Source organism: Narcine bancroftii, chromosome 2, assembly GCF_036971445.1.
Source record: "Narcine bancroftii isolate sNarBan1 chromosome 2, sNarBan1.hap1, whole genome shotgun sequence".
NCBI classification, from domain to species: Eukaryota; Metazoa; Chordata; class Chondrichthyes; order Torpediniformes; family Narcinidae; genus Narcine; species Narcine bancroftii.
The window spans coordinates 80,437,602-80,456,243 of record NC_091470.1 but is presented as its reverse complement, the minus strand read 5'-3'; the positions used below and the strand labels follow the sequence as shown (position 1 = coordinate 80,456,243).

The following is an 18,642-nucleotide window of genomic DNA, read 5'->3' as shown; positions in this document are numbered from 1 at the left end:
AATGAGGGGTTTGTTGAAAAACCTGGAGGAACAAGGTGAACCATGTTCAAAGAGAACCAGGATTCATGTTGTGGGAGAGAGGGGTGTGTGTGTGTGTGGAGAGGAGAGCTTGGAATATTCAGGGAAAGAGCCAAGAGGAGGAATGTGAATGGAGTTTCAGGAAAGAACAAAGGAGCAAGGTGAGGGGAAAGTAGCAGTCGACCCAGGGGAACAATAGCAAATACCAGAGGACATAAGTGAATGGAGGAAAGTTTAGGGGAGATGCCAGAGGTAATTTTTTTATTACACAGAGTGGTGGCTGTCTGGAATGCATTGCCAGGGGTGGTGGTGGTGGAGGCTGGAAGAAAAGGAATATTTAAAAGACTCTTATGTGGGCACATGGATTAAGAAAAATAAAGGGCTGTGGTTTGAGGTAGGGAAGAATTAGATGGTTGTAAAATTGGTTTTCATAGGTTGGCACAATGTTGTGAGCTGAATGTACTGTATATTTTGTTAATTTTTAATTGTATGTGTGTATAATAACTATAAAAATTTAAAATCTCTTGACATGTATTAAAATTGTTTCCAGTAGTTATTTATAATTAATTTTCTCAGGCATTAAAAAAATTAAGGAGCACTTGCAAGCTACTTATTAATGTCTATTTTGGATTTTAAACTGTCCTTTTTTTCTAGGTTCTAATGTCCAAAGGGATTCCAAAAACAAATCGACCCCTAAACTGAAAGTAAGTGAAATTCATGTTAGCTTTTGCTTGTGTCTCATGGAATAGAGTTCCTTATATGGTTCAGTGTTATTGATAATTATGAAAGCTTTAGGAAAAAAAGGGGTGCAATGCATTAGAAACTACCAAATTTACTTAAGCCATATTTTCCTTTTGCTTTCTGACCAAATGTTTTTGTTATTTTTCCTGATTTTTTTTTAATTTCAGCATTCTTTTTTGATTCTTTGCTGAACAGTGCAAATTCTTGTCAACATAATGTGCTATTGGCATCATTGGACCTAGAAACGACATATTTATTTCCTCAGGAAAGATGGGCTGTCTACTGGACAGTTCATTGCAATCATCTGCAGCCCAATATGTCATGGTTTTGGTTATCAAGAAATGCCACTGAATAGAGATAAGAAATATCACTAATATTTTTGTTCTTTCTCCTCCAATGTACTGAGGATCATTGTTGTGTTCCACTTGGTCCAAAGCAACTGCCACACCAACAACCCTTCTTATCAGTTAGTGCAACTAAATTATTAAGTTGTGCTGTTGATCTCACTAAGTGGAGATAGAAGCAAAGGTTTGATTATAATGGAGTAGGGCAAGGCTTAACATGCTAGGACATTTCATACACATCTACCTGTGTGATGAAGGTTTGGATTTGGCCTGCTTCTGTTAATAAATGATTTGGAGACTGAACTCTGCAAGTCCTACCCAACATTGAAGAGTTGATTTCTCCTCACCTCTTTCTCCTTTCTCTTTCAGCTGAAATGGAAGTGCAACAAGGATGACGAATCAAATGGTGGTTACTCTCATGAATTTCTCCTATCAATTTTTCAAAAGGTGAGTTTTTCTGCAGTGAGGCCATGGGTTGAATAGCCGTTTCTGTACTTTTCGTCCATCACAGCCACTGAGTATCTATTCAAGTTTGTCCGTTGTGATGGGAAATGCTAAGAAGAAGTTGTAGAGGTGGGTACAGTTATAACATTTAAAAGACATTTGGACAGGTAAGTGGATAGAAAAGTGCTAGAGGAATATGGGCCAAATGCTGGCAAATACTTGGGTAGTCATTTTGATTGGCACTGACAAATTGGGCTTTGCTGTAAAACTGATTTTTTGGGAAATGAAACTATTTTGAATCCATGCTACTCATCTTGCAATTATGTAACATTTATAGCAGAGAAACAAATTGACAAACCCAGTCCGTCCATCTCCAACACTTGCAACATAATTCTTTATTCAGCCCTGTCAGCCTGTCTTACAAAGTAATTCTCTGCTATAAATTTAACCAGTTTTTAATTTTTTTTTGCAGCATATCAAAGGAGGCTGAATATTTTTAGGAATACTATGCCATCTTGATTGTTATTTTTCCCCAAAATTTAACTCATGGACGATTAATTAAATTGAATTTTTCAACCCGCCCTGCCAAGATTTGAATTCATAATTTCTAGGTTGTTGATCCCCTTAAATGACCATTCTGCAATGAGTTTATAGATGATTTCTGTTGACTGACAGCGGGTTGTGAAATAGATAAGCGGAAAATTGCTGATGTATTCCAGCAATAATTAGAATAATTTTTGTTTGCCAGCTCCCTATCAAAGCTGATTCTTTCCTTCCTCTATTTTAAGCAAGAACACCTGAATAAAATTATAGAAGGCAGTTACTGAGAATAGAGGGCCCAATCACAGCTTTGATATCCAGAGTCTTATAGATTTATAATTACCCTAATATAACATCAAATCTCTTGGTGCCTGCTACATTGACCACCGCCAGTGGGCTGATATCGCCTCCAACTGTGCATCTTGGCGCCTCACAGTTCGGCGGGCAGCAACCTCCTTTGAAGAAGACCGCAGAGCCCACCTCACTGACAAAAGACAAAGGAGGAAAAACCCAACACCCAACCCCAACCAACAAATTTTCCCCTGCAACCGCTGCAACCGTGTCTGCCTGTCCCGCATCGGACTTGTCAACCACAAACGAGCCTGCAGCTGACGTGGACATTTACCCCTCCATAAATCTTCGTCCGCGAAGCCAAGCCAAAGAAGAAAGAAAGAAAGAATATAACATCAAGAAATGTTACTTGACTTGAGGAACTGGGTGAAGAGATGTGAGAGGGAGCAAAATAGCACCAAGTTGAGTGAAGGGCAAGGGAGGCGGGGCCTGAGTGTCAGATGCAAACATGTAACTTGTGCGCTATGAACTAGTAGTTACTTACAAGCAAAAATGCAGGCAATTCTATCAAATACCTAAATTTACCAGCCTTCATTTTACAAATAAAAGTCCTACCACTATTCACTTCTGTAAGTGAAGTTGCTTTGCTGTATTTATTTGTGTCACCAGGGAAAGTTTGTGAGGTTAGGCCAGGAATTATAAAGGAAGAGATAAAGAGAAAGAAGATAGTAATTTAAGAGGTCAATATCTGACCCATCTTTTATGCTCTTTCTTCCCCTCAACTGCCCCATCTTTGACCACAATTCCATGCCAGGGATGATCTTCCATTACTACATTTCCCTCTCTGCTGTCAAAGAACACTTGAATACATGTATTGTTTTCTGTGAAAGAAACAGATTCATTCTCATTATAGTCCCGTGGAAAGATGATTTAACACCTAAAGATTTGTTTCTTTTTTTTTAAATAAAAGAAACTTTTCTGCTTCTCTTCACATATCTCCCATCCATTGAATATCAACACTTAAGGAATGCAGGTGGAGAGATCAAACATATAAACATACACATTTTATATTTTTTTCATTCTTTTTTTAAAATATTTTATTGAGTTTAACAGAATAATCAATTAAATTAAATGCACAGTATGACAAATTTTAAATTCCATTCTTTATTATTAAATGAGATTATCTATTAAAATGATTATATGTATTAATCAGTTAAATACCATTATAACAATTGCATTATACCTTAATAAAATCTGAAAAATGGGATATTATCCAGGATAATCATAATTAAACCCCATAAATCCATTTATCTAAAAGGAAAAAAAACCCTAAAACTATTGCTAATCAAGGTTACAAGAGAAATACAAAGATGGATCAAGTCACGACCTCCAGAAGATGGATGGATCAGCACTAGAGCATCCAAATCACCTAAAACTGCCCATTATGATAATATTCTATAAATGTCTCCCATACCTTTTCAAACTGACTTTTTAATCTTCAATTTTTTTTTAAAATGATCAGTTCAAATCTTTCTTGTTTATTGACGCTCTTGTGATAGATCTTTAGCTGGTTACCATTCAAGTTTTCTCCAATGATCTGGAATTTTGTTGTTAAAAGATGAGTATTATATGAGTATTCTGTCAAACACACAAGTGGCGTGAGGGTGGGGGGGGGGGGGTGGTTGATGTTCTATGCTCTGGGTAACCTATGTAGTTGGCCTGCTGTCAGATTCTAATGAAAGGCTATTTCTTTCTGCAGTATGGAGAAGTTTTGAACTTGCTCCTATCCAGTAAAAAGAAGGGAAGTGCTATTGTAGAATTCTCCTCAACCAAGACTGCTGTGAGTATTATATTTTTTTCCCCCAATTTGAAACTGATGAAAAAAGTTGTTCTCCTGCTTATTGTTTCTATAAGAGGTGTAACCTTTGTGGGATTTTCTGTAAATGAAAACTCACCAGATGCTTCAGCTGACCCATTTGCATTAAAAACTTTTGTCTTCTTTTCCATTAATTCTTGTGCATCAAAACCTGTTAGTACTAACAGATCAGGGTGTTCTGATCCATGATGTACCCAATAGCATAATAATAATTCAGCAGGTCAAAAGAAGTTTGAACTGGATAAAGCATGAACAAGATGTAAAAACAAATGTGAGACAACATTTTCTGAGCTTAAGAGGTTAAACTGCCCATTTTCTGTGTTCTGGCTACTGTTTGGGCACCCTTTGCTGTGTTACATAATTAGTGTCTCTTGTCTGTCATCAGACTTGTCAGTCACCAACAAGCCTGCAGCAGACGTGGACATACCCCTCCATAAATCTTCGTCCGCGAAGCCAAGCCAAAGAAGATTTATCATATATAAATATATACTGTGCCAGCAGCCCACTTGATTGTGTAAGAAATCATGGTTAATATTCACTGAATGACATATTTAGTAAGCAGAGAGATAGGCCAATGCCCTCATTGTTATTATCATGTAACAGGACAATAATATATTTTAAATATAGCTGTCTTCTTGTAAAATGAATGAATACATTCATTACAGTGATTACAAAATAACCACGAGGTGTGTCATTTTGGCAGGCAAGGTATCCATCTGGCTTGTAGTAACAGCCATTTTGAATAGTTAATTATGTGTAAGATGACCCCCTTTCTGGGGAAGAGAGAGATGCAACACTGAAGATCTGACAATGCTTCACTTGCACATTCTGAACTCAGTTAATTTGTGATATAAAGTGAGAATTAGAGATTGAAGAATATAGTGTGGTATCTTTTTTAAAGTTTGAGAGAAAACTAGGTATTGGCTCAAAAGTTGTCAGTACTAAATGGTTTACTCTTCATTTTGAGCAGGAGCTGGCTTTCAAGAATGAAACTGGTTTAATAAGTAACCCCTTGAAGATTTCTTGGCTGGAAGGACAACCTCCTATAAACACCACAAACAATTCTGCAAACATCTCGTCATCTTCTGTAGAGACAAGTGCGCAGCGTCTTTTACAGGTAGGATAGCATTGAATAATCTGTGGGTGTCGTTGTAACACCCTGGTTCAGCTGTGATGTCAGGCAAATATTTCCCACTAGTACTTCTTATGTCCGACAATAAAGCAAGAATGTTTCTCTAAATGGTGGAGATCAGACTACTGGATGCCCTAATGATTATACTGCAGATTAGATTTAAGTGTCCTTTGTAGTCAATTAATCGATATCAATTATTTTGACACTTGGTCCTTTTATAACTTGTATCTGTGATGCAGGCAGGGGAAAATCAACTACAATGTCTGGTCCTAAATCCTACCCAATCACTCCTGTGAGAAAATTGGCACAGGCATTGGATTTAACTTTAGATCTGATACTTAAGGGAGATGGGCAAGTGCGAACTACACCCCTCAGCAATGCATTATTACTAGAGTTGAGAAGAATTATTTTTTTCTCTTTGTAGAAAGCTTTGATGTTCTAAAATGCCTTTGAAACACAAATAAAGTTTTATCTTGGCCATAAACATGTGACTTGGATTGCTAAAATTGTGTGAAAATGGAACCCTTGGTCATTTTAGTCATGATCCTTTTTAAAATTATCTACAAACAACCCAGCAAACCCCCTTTAGGGTTATTTTACACCAATGAGTCAGCTGTTTACTGGTTCACTTCAGGATAACTATAACTGACAAGCTGGGTAAGATGTTAAAGCTAGAAATTCTGTCCATCTTTGTAGAGCAGGATACAAACTGTGCCTTTCTACTATTGAATGTATATAAATGTATGTGCATACTAGAGGAGTTGAATGAGGCTGCAGTAATCTCTTCTGTGAGATCATCTGGTTATTAGTTTACAGCAGTGAGGTTTCATAGTCTCTAAAAGATACCCAAGTGTAATTGAATATAACATAGTGTTCTTAATTTATTAAAGATACTGGGCACCATCAAATTTGCTTCCTCTTATCCTGTTTACGTAACATGCTGACAAAATGAGAACTTTTGAACAGTAAAACACATTAATTAGTAGCTTTATCAGCCATGATGCAGATCCCATTATATCCAAGAGAAATTTACTTTGTTTTTTTTAAATATGTAGAATAATCTTCTCAACAGAGAAATAATAAATTGTTAATAAAAGGGTGGAAAATTATTCCTGCAGGCTGTTAATTAACAAATTCTACAAATGAGTGCAGCACACAGTTGTCGTAGCAGTTAGCACAACACCTTTACAGCACCAGCTTTCAATACATCCCAAATCATTTACTGAATTCAAATTTACATCACAAAATAATTGAATTTGTGCTCTTACAAAATCACAAAAGTTGACCTTTTCAAAAGCGAAGTATTTGAACTCCATCTATAAACCAATTTCTCTTTATCAGGCATTTCACTCTGCATTAACAGGGATAAATGATGGGACAAAGTTCTTGCTTTGTACACTGTGCTGAAAGTAGGAAAAAATCTATTCTAAAATATGAGCCATGCCTGCTTGAATAAAAGCAATAATCTTTTTCTATAGGGTGTTCCATCCTCCAGATATCTATTAAATTCAAATCTTTCATTAATATCAAAGTTGTCTTAGCTGCTTTACTTAATATTTCTCTCGTAAACTTATCTAATAGTGGAGCTAGACAAAAATTGAAATTGCCTCCTATTAACACATTCTCATGTGCATTTGCCAAATTAAGGAAGGTTTCCTGATTAAACTTCTCATCATCAGCATTAGGAACATATATATTTAAAAGAGTCCATAACTCAGAAAATATTTGACAGTGCATGATTATGAACCTACCTGCTGGACCTATTTCCTCCTCCCACCGTTCAAAATGTACTGGGTGTGTAGGTTAATTGGGTGTAAATTGGGCAGAATGGCCCATTCCTGTGCTTCTGGTCCCGGGTGAGCTGGTCAAAGTCGAGGCTGGGTGTCAGCGCGCAAATGGCCGGTCATGAGAGTGCGTCGATGACCACGTTGTTTTTCCCTGCCTTGTGCCGAATGTCGGTGGTGAACTCCAACACGAAGCAGAGGTGACGCTCTTGGCGGGCCGACCAGGGATCTCTTGCCATAGCGAGCGCCTGAGTGAGGGGTTTGTGGTCGGTAAAAATGGTGAAAGGCCTTCCCTCCAAGAAATAACGGAAATGACTCACTGCTAGGTACATGCCCAGCAACTCACGATCGAAAGCGCTATACTTGCGCTCTGGCGGGCAAAGACGTCAGCTAAAGAATGTCAGTAGTTTCCACTGTCTGTTCACCTGCTGCTCCAGGATGGCGCCGATGGCTGTGGCAGAGGCATCGATGGAGAGCGCCATATGCAGGTCGGTGCGTGGGTGGGCGAGCAGGGTAGCCTTCATGAGGGCATCTTTCGTGGCTTTGAATGGCCTGCTGGCCTCTGGATTCCAGGCAAGTGTCTTGTCTTTGGCCATGATGAGGACGAAGAGCGGCTGCATGATGCGCACAGTGCCTGGAATGAAGCGGTTATAGAAATTGACCATACCCGCGAACTGTAACCCCTTGAAGTTGTCCGGGTGTGGGAACTCCCTGATTGCAGCAACCTTCGTAGCGGCAGGTATGGCTCTTTCGGCTGTGATGGTATGGCCCAGGAACTGCATGGATTCTTTCCCGAACTGGCACTTGGCCGGATTGATCGTTAGGCCGAAGTCGGCCAGTCAGGAGAAGAGGGTGTGCAGGTGAGACGTGTTGTGCCCGGTCTCTGCTGGTGACAAGGATGTCGTCCAGGTAAATGAATATGAAATTTAAATCCCTGCCCACTGTGTCCATAAGGTGCTGGAAGGTCTGGGCGGCATTCTTGAGCCCGAACAGCATGCATAGGAATTCGAACAAGCCGAAGGGGGTGATGATGGCCGTTTTGGGTATGTCCTCGGGGTGCACCGGGATTTGGTGATACCTCCGCACCAGGTCAACCTTGGAGAATACCCTCTTGCCAAGCAGGTTGGCCATAAATTCCTGGATGTGAAGGATGGGGTAACGGTCAGATACTGTCACGTTGTTAAGCCGTCGATAATCTCCGCAGGGGCGCCAGCCACCGGAGGCTTTCGGGACCAGTTGGAGTGGTGAGGCCCAAGGACTATCAGAGCGTCGAATGATCCCCAGCTCCTGCAGATGTGAGAACTCTTCCTTCGCTAGCTGGAGCTTATCTGGCAGGAGACGGCGTGCCTTGGCATGGACCAACAGGCCTTGGATGGGGATGTAATGAAACACCCCGTGGCATGGTGAGTTGGCAGAGAACTGAGGCTTGAGGAGGGACGGGAACTCATCCAGAATACGCTGAAACTCGTTCTTGGCGTGCTGACCGTGGCCATCTGCGGCTGCTCTGTGCAAGAGGCGTTGAGGCGAATGGATTGGAAGATACGGGCATCTACCAGTCGCCTACCTCGAATGTTGACCAGGAGTCCATGGGCGAGGAGAAAGTCGACACCTTGGATGGCAGTTGGAAGGGACGAAATGGTGAACCTCCACGAGAACTTCCGCTGGCCGATCTGGAAGTGGACGGTCTTGTCTCCATACGTTTGAATTGGCTGCACGGAGGGGAGGTCCTTAAGGCCGGTTCCAGGACTCGATGGCTATGGCCGGGATGACGCTGATCTGGGCCCCAGTGTTGACGAGGAAGTGTCGGCCGCTGACTGAATCCCCCAGGTAGAGAAGGCTGAGTTCTTGGCCAGCTGCCGCAGCCATTAACAGTGGACGGCCTGCTCGTTTCCCTGGAACGAGCAGGGCTGATGACACTTCCGAGCCTTGGACCCCAGCGCTGGTGGAAGAAGCAGAGGCCTGAAGTGGATGACTTGCTTCTGGCTATGCTCTTTGAGGCCCCTGCAGGGGCCGGGTGTTCCACCGCAGTGCTAGAGGAAGGCTTGGCGTGGTCATGCCTGCGACTTGTAACCTGCTGGACTGCTGAGCCCTCCAGGAATCATTCGAGCCATAGCTTCTGAGTCTTTTGAGCGACCTTCCTAGGGTCGACGAAGCTCTCCTGGGACAGTAATGGCCAGATGTCTTCAGGCAGTTGGTCGAGGAAGATGTGCTCGAAGAGTGGGCAGTTGGTCTGATCGCCCATGAGTGTGAGCATCTCGTCCATCAACTCGACTGGAGTTCTGTCCCCCAAGGCATCGAGGCGCAGCATCCGAGCTGCACGCTGGCACCTGGAGAGGCCAAGGGAGTCGGTGAGCACCCGCTTGATGGTCCCATACTTATCTTCCGCAGGTGGGTGCTGAACGAGGTGTAGCACTCGTTTGGGGGTGGCCTGGTCCAGGGCGGCGACCACATGGTAAAACTTGGTCGAAACCGATGAAATCTGGTGGAGGCTGAACCAGGTCTCGGCTCCTGAACCCAGAAGTCAGAAAGCTCGATGCCTATAGCATTGATCGAAGGGTCGTTCATGTTGGGTTCAAAGACTTTTGAACCTGTCGGGGTCATCAATTGTAGAGGCGGCTACACTTCTAACTGAAGGATCGCACAATCAGACGGGTTGAGTTCAGTGAGCAAAAACTGATTTATTGCAGGCTGCCCGGACCTGGCTGAGAACTGCGCTGGGGGGTCCCGACGTCACCGGGACATCACGTGGGTCCCCAAGCATGGGCTTCTGAGCCCGGTGCCGAGGTCGGGAGGAAACCCCCGACTGCACCATTTTGGCCGTCTGCCCCACCGCGTGCGTGACAAGCGGGGTCGGTTCGCCTGCCTAATGGCATACCGCCACAGTAACTCTATTCTTAAATCCGAATCCTGCTATATCATAGAATCAAGACTATAATTATTTAGTCTGTCCAGATTAAGGATCCTTCTATGATTAACTGAGATTTTATTGCAATATTTATCATTTAATGTTAGTTGTAACTGCTTGCATTGATCTGACTGCCACAAATCACTTGCTGAAGTCTCCAGTCCTCTCAGCAGAGATCAAATTCTAAGTGCCATGTGAAGTGTTGCAGTCAGGAATTGAACCATTGGGTTTGATTTGTTCTTAATCTTGGAAACTCTTGGCATTTCTGACAAGGTGATACAGACAAAGCCACTGAATGCTTCCAATTATAATTCTACATGCAGATGGGGAAAAGTGCAGCAACCATTAGCAGCACCAGGCACTTTTAAATAATTCCCATGCCAGAGTGTGGATGCAGAGATGCACTCATATTTTTGTTGTTGTTTTAAAGTCGGAAGTTGATTGGCAATTACAGCTAGCACAAAAAAATCTCAGTCATTGATTTTTAAAGAATGAATCACTCACAGATTAGAGCAGTACCAAGTTGCAGTTCAGTATAAAAAGCGCCATAATCTTAGTCTAGACTTCATTACAAAATCCTCCATTGACTCCAATAAAGAACCCAGCCCAAACAGAGGGAGTCAAAAATATCCTCTTTCCTGCTGTTATCAAACTCTTGAATGGCCATCCATTCATAGAAGATGATATCCTGCATGATTTAAAATGTACTGTTTCCTCTTTAACACCATATTCTTCACTTTTTTTATGTGACTCAATTTTTTATTTTTGCACTACTGATTGTAGTATATATGTGTTGACTTGCCTGGATACCACACAAAATTAATGTTTTTGCAGTATCTCAACGATAAATAATTCAATGCAGTTAAATCCTGGCAGCAGTAATCAGTGCATGATGTATATCTTCCTTTTCAGTGGTATCCTGGATCAAAAATTGTTTTCCTTGATCCTGGTATGAAGAAACTTGTATTCCCTCCTGCATTTGCTTATTTTTGTTTCAAGAAATAAATTTTGCTCTATTTGTCATATTGATGGAGAGAAAAAAAATCTGGCAAGGATCCATGGTCCTGTGAAGTTAAAGCTTTGCCTTAGCTGCATCTGTAGTTCACACAGTGACATAATATCTGCTCTGTCTTTCATCAAAGCAAATGTAAAAGCGCAGTCTTTACTTTTGCATAAGGGAACGTGAGGACCAAAAGGAAGTGTGGAGACCACCAGTAACTTATGATGAGGACTTAAAATTGAGTGCATTTGTATCAGTTCTTTATCTTCGAGAGAAATGCCTCCTCTTTCTTTCTTTCTTTCTTTCTTTCCCCCTCCCCTCCTTTGCCACTTATAGTTAAGATGGAAGTAACCTCTGAAGTATTCTTACTAAGATCCCTTGCTAGCAATCCTCAACACCAAATTGAAATAGTTTGTAGCCCAAATGATGAGGAGAATTTCAGAACCAGCTGAGATTTTGTTTCAAGTGCCAGCAGTAAAGCTAGATAGGTTACCCTGTGGCGGTCCGCCACCGCAGAGATCGAGCCGGCACATCACGCAGCACGTGCGGTAGTAAACAGCAGCATAACACCCTGTAATACATCCCTTAACACAGCAAATCGGTGCAGTTGAAAGCTAGAGCAGTACAAGACCAGCAGCCCTAAAATGGCACTGGCCAAACTGCCCAGCTAATAGGCTGGGGAAGAAGGGTATTCACATGCAAGAATGTTCCTGTCTGCTATTGTTATTCATGCGGCTGATGTCAGCCAATCAATCAAACAGCAGGAACTCCAACTGTATAAAAAGAGCTTTTCCAGCCTCAATAAATCTCAGAGCTTAACCTCCTACACTGCAAGTGTGTGTGTTTCTTTGTAGAAGTCGGCTACAACCCAATCAAACATGCCACTTCCGATACACTGTCTTAAGTTCTTTACAGCACCTTTGCTGTGGAATTTATTTTGTTTTTGAAGTGCTAACGATTACTGAACAAATGCAATCAATAAATTTTGAGTATCTCATAAAAGAGCCCACAATAGTCTTGTAGATACAGGCTTGGTATGCAACTTGAGCCATAAAAAAATGATGATAATAGTAAAAAATCCCTGCTATCCGGCACCTTCGGGGACTGGTAGATGCTGCTTATGCAAATTTTCCAGTTGCTTGAGACTCACTCTTACAATGCCTAACTAATACACCAGCATTAATAAGAAACAGTTTAAAAGACAAAAATACTAGACTGTACTTACACTAGACAAATTTCACTTGCATGAATTTTATTTTATTTTCAGTCTTTTAAATGTATCACATTTAACCCTCGCTGCATCTCCACGGAGCCACCAAAAGATAAATGATAACATTGTAGATAATTAACCCCCCTCCTAAGTTTACAGATAAAACATTATTAATAAAGATAAAGACTATGCAGAGAACAATCCTCTTACCAAGCCTCTTACTAAACAAGCAACCAATGAGGAGTGGCTTCGACTGGCTCTTCATCCTGGGCGACGCCATTTTATTCGAACACAACTTTATTCATACAGCTGCTAAGAGCAAAGCACTCTGCTGGCTGAATGTTTGCTCCCATCTTCACCAAATGTTACTTCAGAAAACATTTACTTTCACAATTTTAAACTTCTATTTAATTTTTTATTTATTTAAATGTATTTATTTATTTATTCTGGTGTTTTTTCCCAGTTGCTTGAGGTTGCTGATTGCTTGAATTCTGGACAACAGGGATTTTGCTGTACTCTGTTCATTGTGATAAATAGATTATTGAATATCATCATCGCCATTCCTTGCAGCTCTGGAGGTGCTGCAGTTGACTTTGCCTCCTTTTGGCAAAGAGTACATTTTCTGGTTTTGCTTGTGCATGACCTTTACTACCTAGTTGGTCAGGAATAGAGGTTATGTAGATTACTGATGAATCCTATTTGAGTGGACACTCAAGGGCTGAATTACACATAAAGTGCATGGTCGAAGTAAAGGCAGAACAACTACCATTTCCCATGGAACTGGACCTATCCCCCTTGGAGTTGGGACTGGTGAAAGGCACGCACAGATGAGCAACTTAACTGGTTGAGGTTCTTTGAAAGATGTTGCTGAGAGAGCTCTTTAACATTTCACACACCGACATTGTAAAGTTAATGAAGGAGAGATGAATGTTGGACAAATGAATGGGAAATTCCAAAGGAACCAGAACTGAACAGGAAGCAACAAAAACTTGAACTGAGTTGGCAGATTGTGATAGAATTGATCCCTTGTGAGTTGCGTTAATACATTTTTAAAAAAAAACAACAAATAAATCAGACGAAGAATAAATATTGATTTTTCTTTTTTTGGTTATTATTTTTTAAGTCATTTAGTTATGGGAATATAGGAATTGCACAGTGGGAACTGGAAATTCAGATCTTGGTGTGTTTTTCTTTCTCTAGTGTCCTCTGTGCAGGATATTGTTATCTGTCCAGCATCCCTTTGATTTTGACAAATGCTTCCTGAACTGGGGCAAATAACAGTACTGCTTTCATTGGACTTTGCAGCTGCTCTCTGAATGTTGCTTGCTCCTTTCCAACTAAACTGCCACAGTGGGTGTTCTATCTCTATTTAATGTGAAATGTGATGATGTCAACAAGAGTTTAAACCATTGGTTTCAGCATTTCTGGGTTCAGGATGGGTCAACAGGCCCAATCATTGTCAAGGTGTGCAAGAATATATCCGGAACACATGCATGTTCTCTAGATAAATATACAAGACTAGTTAATGGCCTATGCTTTGTATTAATCAGTTATAATTCTGCAGGTGAAGAATACAGGCCAGGAAATAATGGGATGATGGAGTCCACATATTAACCATTTCTCATGTTAAAACCACATCTAGGATGTTATCTGTACCATTAGTAGTTGAAGTACAGGAGTGCTGCATCATTAGAGATGCCAATGTTCAAGCTATTGAAATGCCAGTTCACATTGATATGGACGTACTTTGAAGTGATATCATCTCATTTGGGATGTCAAAAATAGATTTAGCTTCTCACATGGACTTTTTGAATGGATGGGAAGTCGAATCATGATGGGTCTGGCTATGTTTGCTACCATCTGCAACCTTTTGTGTTCTTGGTGTTACGAGCCCAGAGGACCTCAAACCCCAGCAGCAATAGATATTCACCAAGAATATCTTAACAAAAGATGCTTTTAATTATCTTTAAACATGAAAATAGAATCAAACTGTAACTTATCACTATTAACTTAACTAACCTAACTTAACCCCCTTCTAATTCTAAGCGCACATGTATGTAATGTGTGTGTAAGTTCAGGAAAGTTCTTTGGTTCACAGTCCAATTTCATTTTTCATTCCTCCAAGTTCACTGGTTGCAGGCAATTCTTATACTGTGCACAGAATTTAACATTTATGAAGTTCACCAGGCTTTGGTACTTGAAAGGTCAGTGATTACCATTCAGCAAAGTTTTTGTCAGTTTTCAGAGAGAGATTTGTTGTTCCTGGATATAAACCGATCCCTTTTAATCAGCCACTTAAGTGTCTTGCTAAAATTGCTCCATCAGGGTTTTCCAGATAATAATCTCTTTCTTTCAGGTCACCACAGATTTCTTTTTGTTTCTCTTATTTCAAGTGAAACATTAGGCAGCCAATCCTCTCCTCTTGTACGAACCACAAGGGCTTTGACCAGGCTGAACTAAGCACTCACAACCAGTCTTCTAAATGGGGTTTTTCCACAAGCTTCCCAAACCCAGAACTGATCTCTCTCTCTCTCTCTCTTTCTCTCTCTCTCTCTAACTCAGAGAAAAGCTTGTTTGACTCCCTCTCTGCTTACAAAAACCACATGACCTCTTGAAACAGCAAGCAGCACTCCCAGAAAGCCTGCGGCTCTGAACATACTCCTCTGAGTTCTTTCATCTGTTGCTTTTCAAAATAACAATTCATTAGTGAAGTCCCTTGGGCACTCTTCACAGCTTTTGCAAAGCCATTCAGAGCCAGCCTGTCTCACTTAAGCAGAGCTCCAGTATTTTAAAAGAGATCTGTTTTGAAGTGTTTGTATGTGACCTACACTAAAAAACCTGGCCCAATTTATGTCCCAAAAGCATATCTATAATCTGTCACACTGGGCAATCAAATTATCAAGCCAGACTGTCATTGCAACCAGATAGTATTCTTTCCATGATGCACCTATAACAGGTTGATGGAGTATTCAGTGAGTGGCCAAATCTTCTCTGACTTAGAAAGAAGAGGTGTAGGTGTGTCTTCTTCACAGTTGCCTTGATGTTCTGAATTTTTGAGATGTCTTCTGAAATATGGGCTCAAAGGAACTTGAAGGTACTAATTGTTTCCACCTCCGTCCCATCAATGCAGATGTGTGGCCCCATAGCCTCTCCTTCCTAAAATCCTCAGTCTTGGTGATGCTGAAAGCAAGGTTGTTGTTATGGCACCGCCCAACCAGATTCTCAATCTCCATTTTGTATTCTGACTCATCATTTCCCATCACTTCCAGTAATTTGATGAATAACGGTGGTGTTGTCAGAAAATTTGTAGATCAAGTTGGAGCCGAACCTGGCTACGTAGTTGTGTACCAAGAGTAGAGTAAGAGATTAAACACGCAGCCCTGGTTGATGTTCATCCTGAAGAGGTGATGTTGCTGATCTGCACTAATGGGTTCTGCTGATTACGTTAAGGATCCAGAAGGATGAACAGAGTTCCAGATCCCCGGAGCACTGCTGCTGGTGCGGAATTAAGGAGAGGTGGGAGCGAACACGCAGCACTCTCACAGGTCCAGCCACCCAGTCCAACTGCCGTCAGCTCTGCACAGGCTTTAAGTGGTCTGTTCATGGAGTCAATGGTGTTTTTATTTTAAAAACTCTGCAACCAAGATAGTGGAAGCTATGATCGGCAGCAGCTATAAGGGGTTGCAGACCCCAGGGAAGCACAGGACTGACGCAGGGCACCAGGAAAATGGGGAGTCGCACCCCCCCCCCCAGTTTGAGAGGGAGAAGCATAAGAGACGACCCCAGGACGCTGACCACGGTGCCGGATCAGTGAGGGATTCTGTGGCTGAAGAATACTCAGGCGATGACTTGAGGAACCCATGGAGGTTGCAGGCTGCTGGTGACTGTGGTTGAGGTATTCACACCAGGTGGCGGACAGCTAGAGACTGGCTGAAGGGGTACCAGATAGGGGAGGTGGGATAGGGGAACGAGAGTGCCAAGGGCACTGAAGGCTTCTTGATCATGTCAGAGGTTCAGATCTGGAGCTTGGGCTGCTGATGGTTTGGACTGGACTCTGTGACTATGGGGGCTGTGGCAGTGCTGGAGTCAAATCCACAGACACAGTGACTCTGGGGCTGCTCTTTTGCTTCTCTTTCTCTGACTGCAAGAGGCACCAGGCAATTTCTGCCATGATGAATCTGCCTTATGGCAGACGAAAGCAAATTCTGCGTGATATTGCACTGTATGTATTACTTGACATTAACGGAAAGTTTTGCTGGGATGATGACATTGAACACTAAGCTGTAGTCATCAAACCACAGCCTGATAATGTGATTTTCAGTCTCTGTAATCCTTCTCCTTCCCCCTCCATAAATCTTCGTCCGCGAAGCCAAGCCAAAGAATCCTTCTCCTTCCCACTTCAATTGCCAGCAGTAATTTTTTTGAATCCAATTTCCACAACCTTTCACCACACCGCGGAACCCACATGATTATAATTCGGCTTTCAAATAAGGGTATGGAGGCCCAGTGGTTGTTATTGGACTGGTATCATTGGTCCTGGACCATTGAGACATAAGTTTAAAGTGCAGCATCACAGCTAGGAAATCTTAATCCAAGTGAACCTTCATGAGAAGTCGGTGTGGCAGCAGCCAGCTGGGTGAAAGCTTTGTCTTGTTTGAAGAATCCAGCTGACCTATGCAAACCATTTAATCATCATACTTTTTAATAACATTGTGTGAATTTGATGTTTTCTGAAGGAGGATAAAACCTGATATTGGTCAGTAATATAAAATATCTTAATCTTAAGTTGTTGATATTAATTGTTTGATTTCTTGTTGACATACACTCAGTTGGGACTTAAATTCTACAGCTCCCGGCCACTGCACAAATCCACAGAGTACAATCATATGATGGGTAGCGCAAAATAGTAGCCACTTTGCGCACAGCAGGATTCTACAAGTGTAGGAATCAGCAGGTAAATTGGTTCTTGGTGATTTTGTTAAGGAAGCAATTTTGTCCATGACTCTGGGAGAAATCGCTGCTGCTCTTGGGAAGCTTCAGGCAAACATTTGATCTTAAATTCAGAATCAGAAATTATTGTCATGAACAAGTCATGAAATTAATTGTTTTGCAGCAGCATCTTAGTGTAAACAATCATATTATAACCACCTTACAAAATAAATAAAAGATAGTGCACAAAAAGGCAAAGTAAGGCAGAAAACTGATGGCATCAGGGAAGAAGCTGTCCTTGTGCCGCTGAGTGCTCGTCTTTAGGCGCCTGTACCTTTTCTCCAATGGTAGCAGAGTGAAGCGGGCATGGCCTGAGTGGTGGGGGTCTTTGAGGAGAGAGGCTGCTTTTTTAAGACATTGCCTCTTGTAGATGTCATCGATGGAGTGAAGTCTGGTGCCTGTAATGTCGCAGGTGGAATTAACAACCCACTGGAGATTTTTCTTGTCCTGTGTGTTGGCACCTCCATGCCAGGCAGTGATGAAACCAGCCAAAATGCTCTCCTCAGCACATTTGTTTGTTTTCGAGAGTCTTCAGTGTCATCAAATCTCAAATTCCTCACAAAGTATACCTGCTGGCGAGCATTCTTCATGATTCTTCATGTTTCGTCCATAAGACAAGATCTCCAAGAAATCACCAGTTTGACATCAGAGAATTAAACTAAAGTGTGATGAAGGGTTCCAACCTGAGACATTGATGGTTCTTTTTCTCCCACTGATGCCACTCAACCCACTGAGTTTCTCCAGCAGATTGTCCTCAGAAAGCTCAAGTGCAGGTTGGACACAGGCAGAGGCTTGGACCAAGCCCTTGGTAACTTGAGGCTAAAAATTGAACTGAGCTGATGAACATTTGCCTTTTTTTAATAAGGAAGTTGAGAATTGCTGGAAGGAACAAGTTAAAGAGAAATCTGCACGCAATGTTGAATAATCACAGGGGCATTTTGCAGAAATATTTCCCTTACTATTTTTAGCTTTCATTTATCTCCCTCATTTATCTGATCCTTGAATTAAGAAAATGAATCCAAATGATTTTCAAAATTATTATGTAAGATCAGCCAGAGAGGAAAGATAATAGAAAGTTTGGCTGAGGGTCAAAGATAACCTGCAGTCTGATTTTATGGTGTTGGATTTTGGCAGACTAATGTTTATGCCCGGAAGGAATCTCATTGCTTCCCCTTCCTCCCCTAATCTGATTAGCAGTAAGGAAGGACGTGCCAGGAGAAGGATATGCCATGCCCCTGCAAGAGGGACAGGAAAGCTCATAATGGAGGTGGTGCCATTGCCAAGTCATTATCGCCTGTCTCTCAAAGTTAGCCAAGGGGAAATTGCTGTGTTCTGGAAATTGAGGTACAGGATCTAAAAATGAGTTGC

At 41.6% G+C, this 18,642-nt stretch overlaps 1 protein-coding gene across 2 annotated transcripts in view; it reads left to right on the top strand.

The window, feature by feature from the left end:
* dnajc17 (DnaJ (Hsp40) homolog, subfamily C, member 17) overlaps positions 1–18,642 on the top strand; it is a 116,829-nt gene that overhangs the window by 45,720 nt on the left and 52,467 nt on the right. For both annotated transcript variants that reach the window (XM_069917227.1, XM_069917228.1), the window contains exons 5-8: positions 673–722; positions 1,473–1,550; positions 4,138–4,218; positions 5,225–5,371. In XM_069917227.1, the coding sequence (XP_069773328.1) occupies positions 673–722; positions 1,473–1,550; positions 4,138–4,218; positions 5,225–5,371 (356 nt within the window). The remainder of the gene's footprint in view (positions 1–672; positions 723–1,472; positions 1,551–4,137; positions 4,219–5,224; positions 5,372–18,642) is intronic.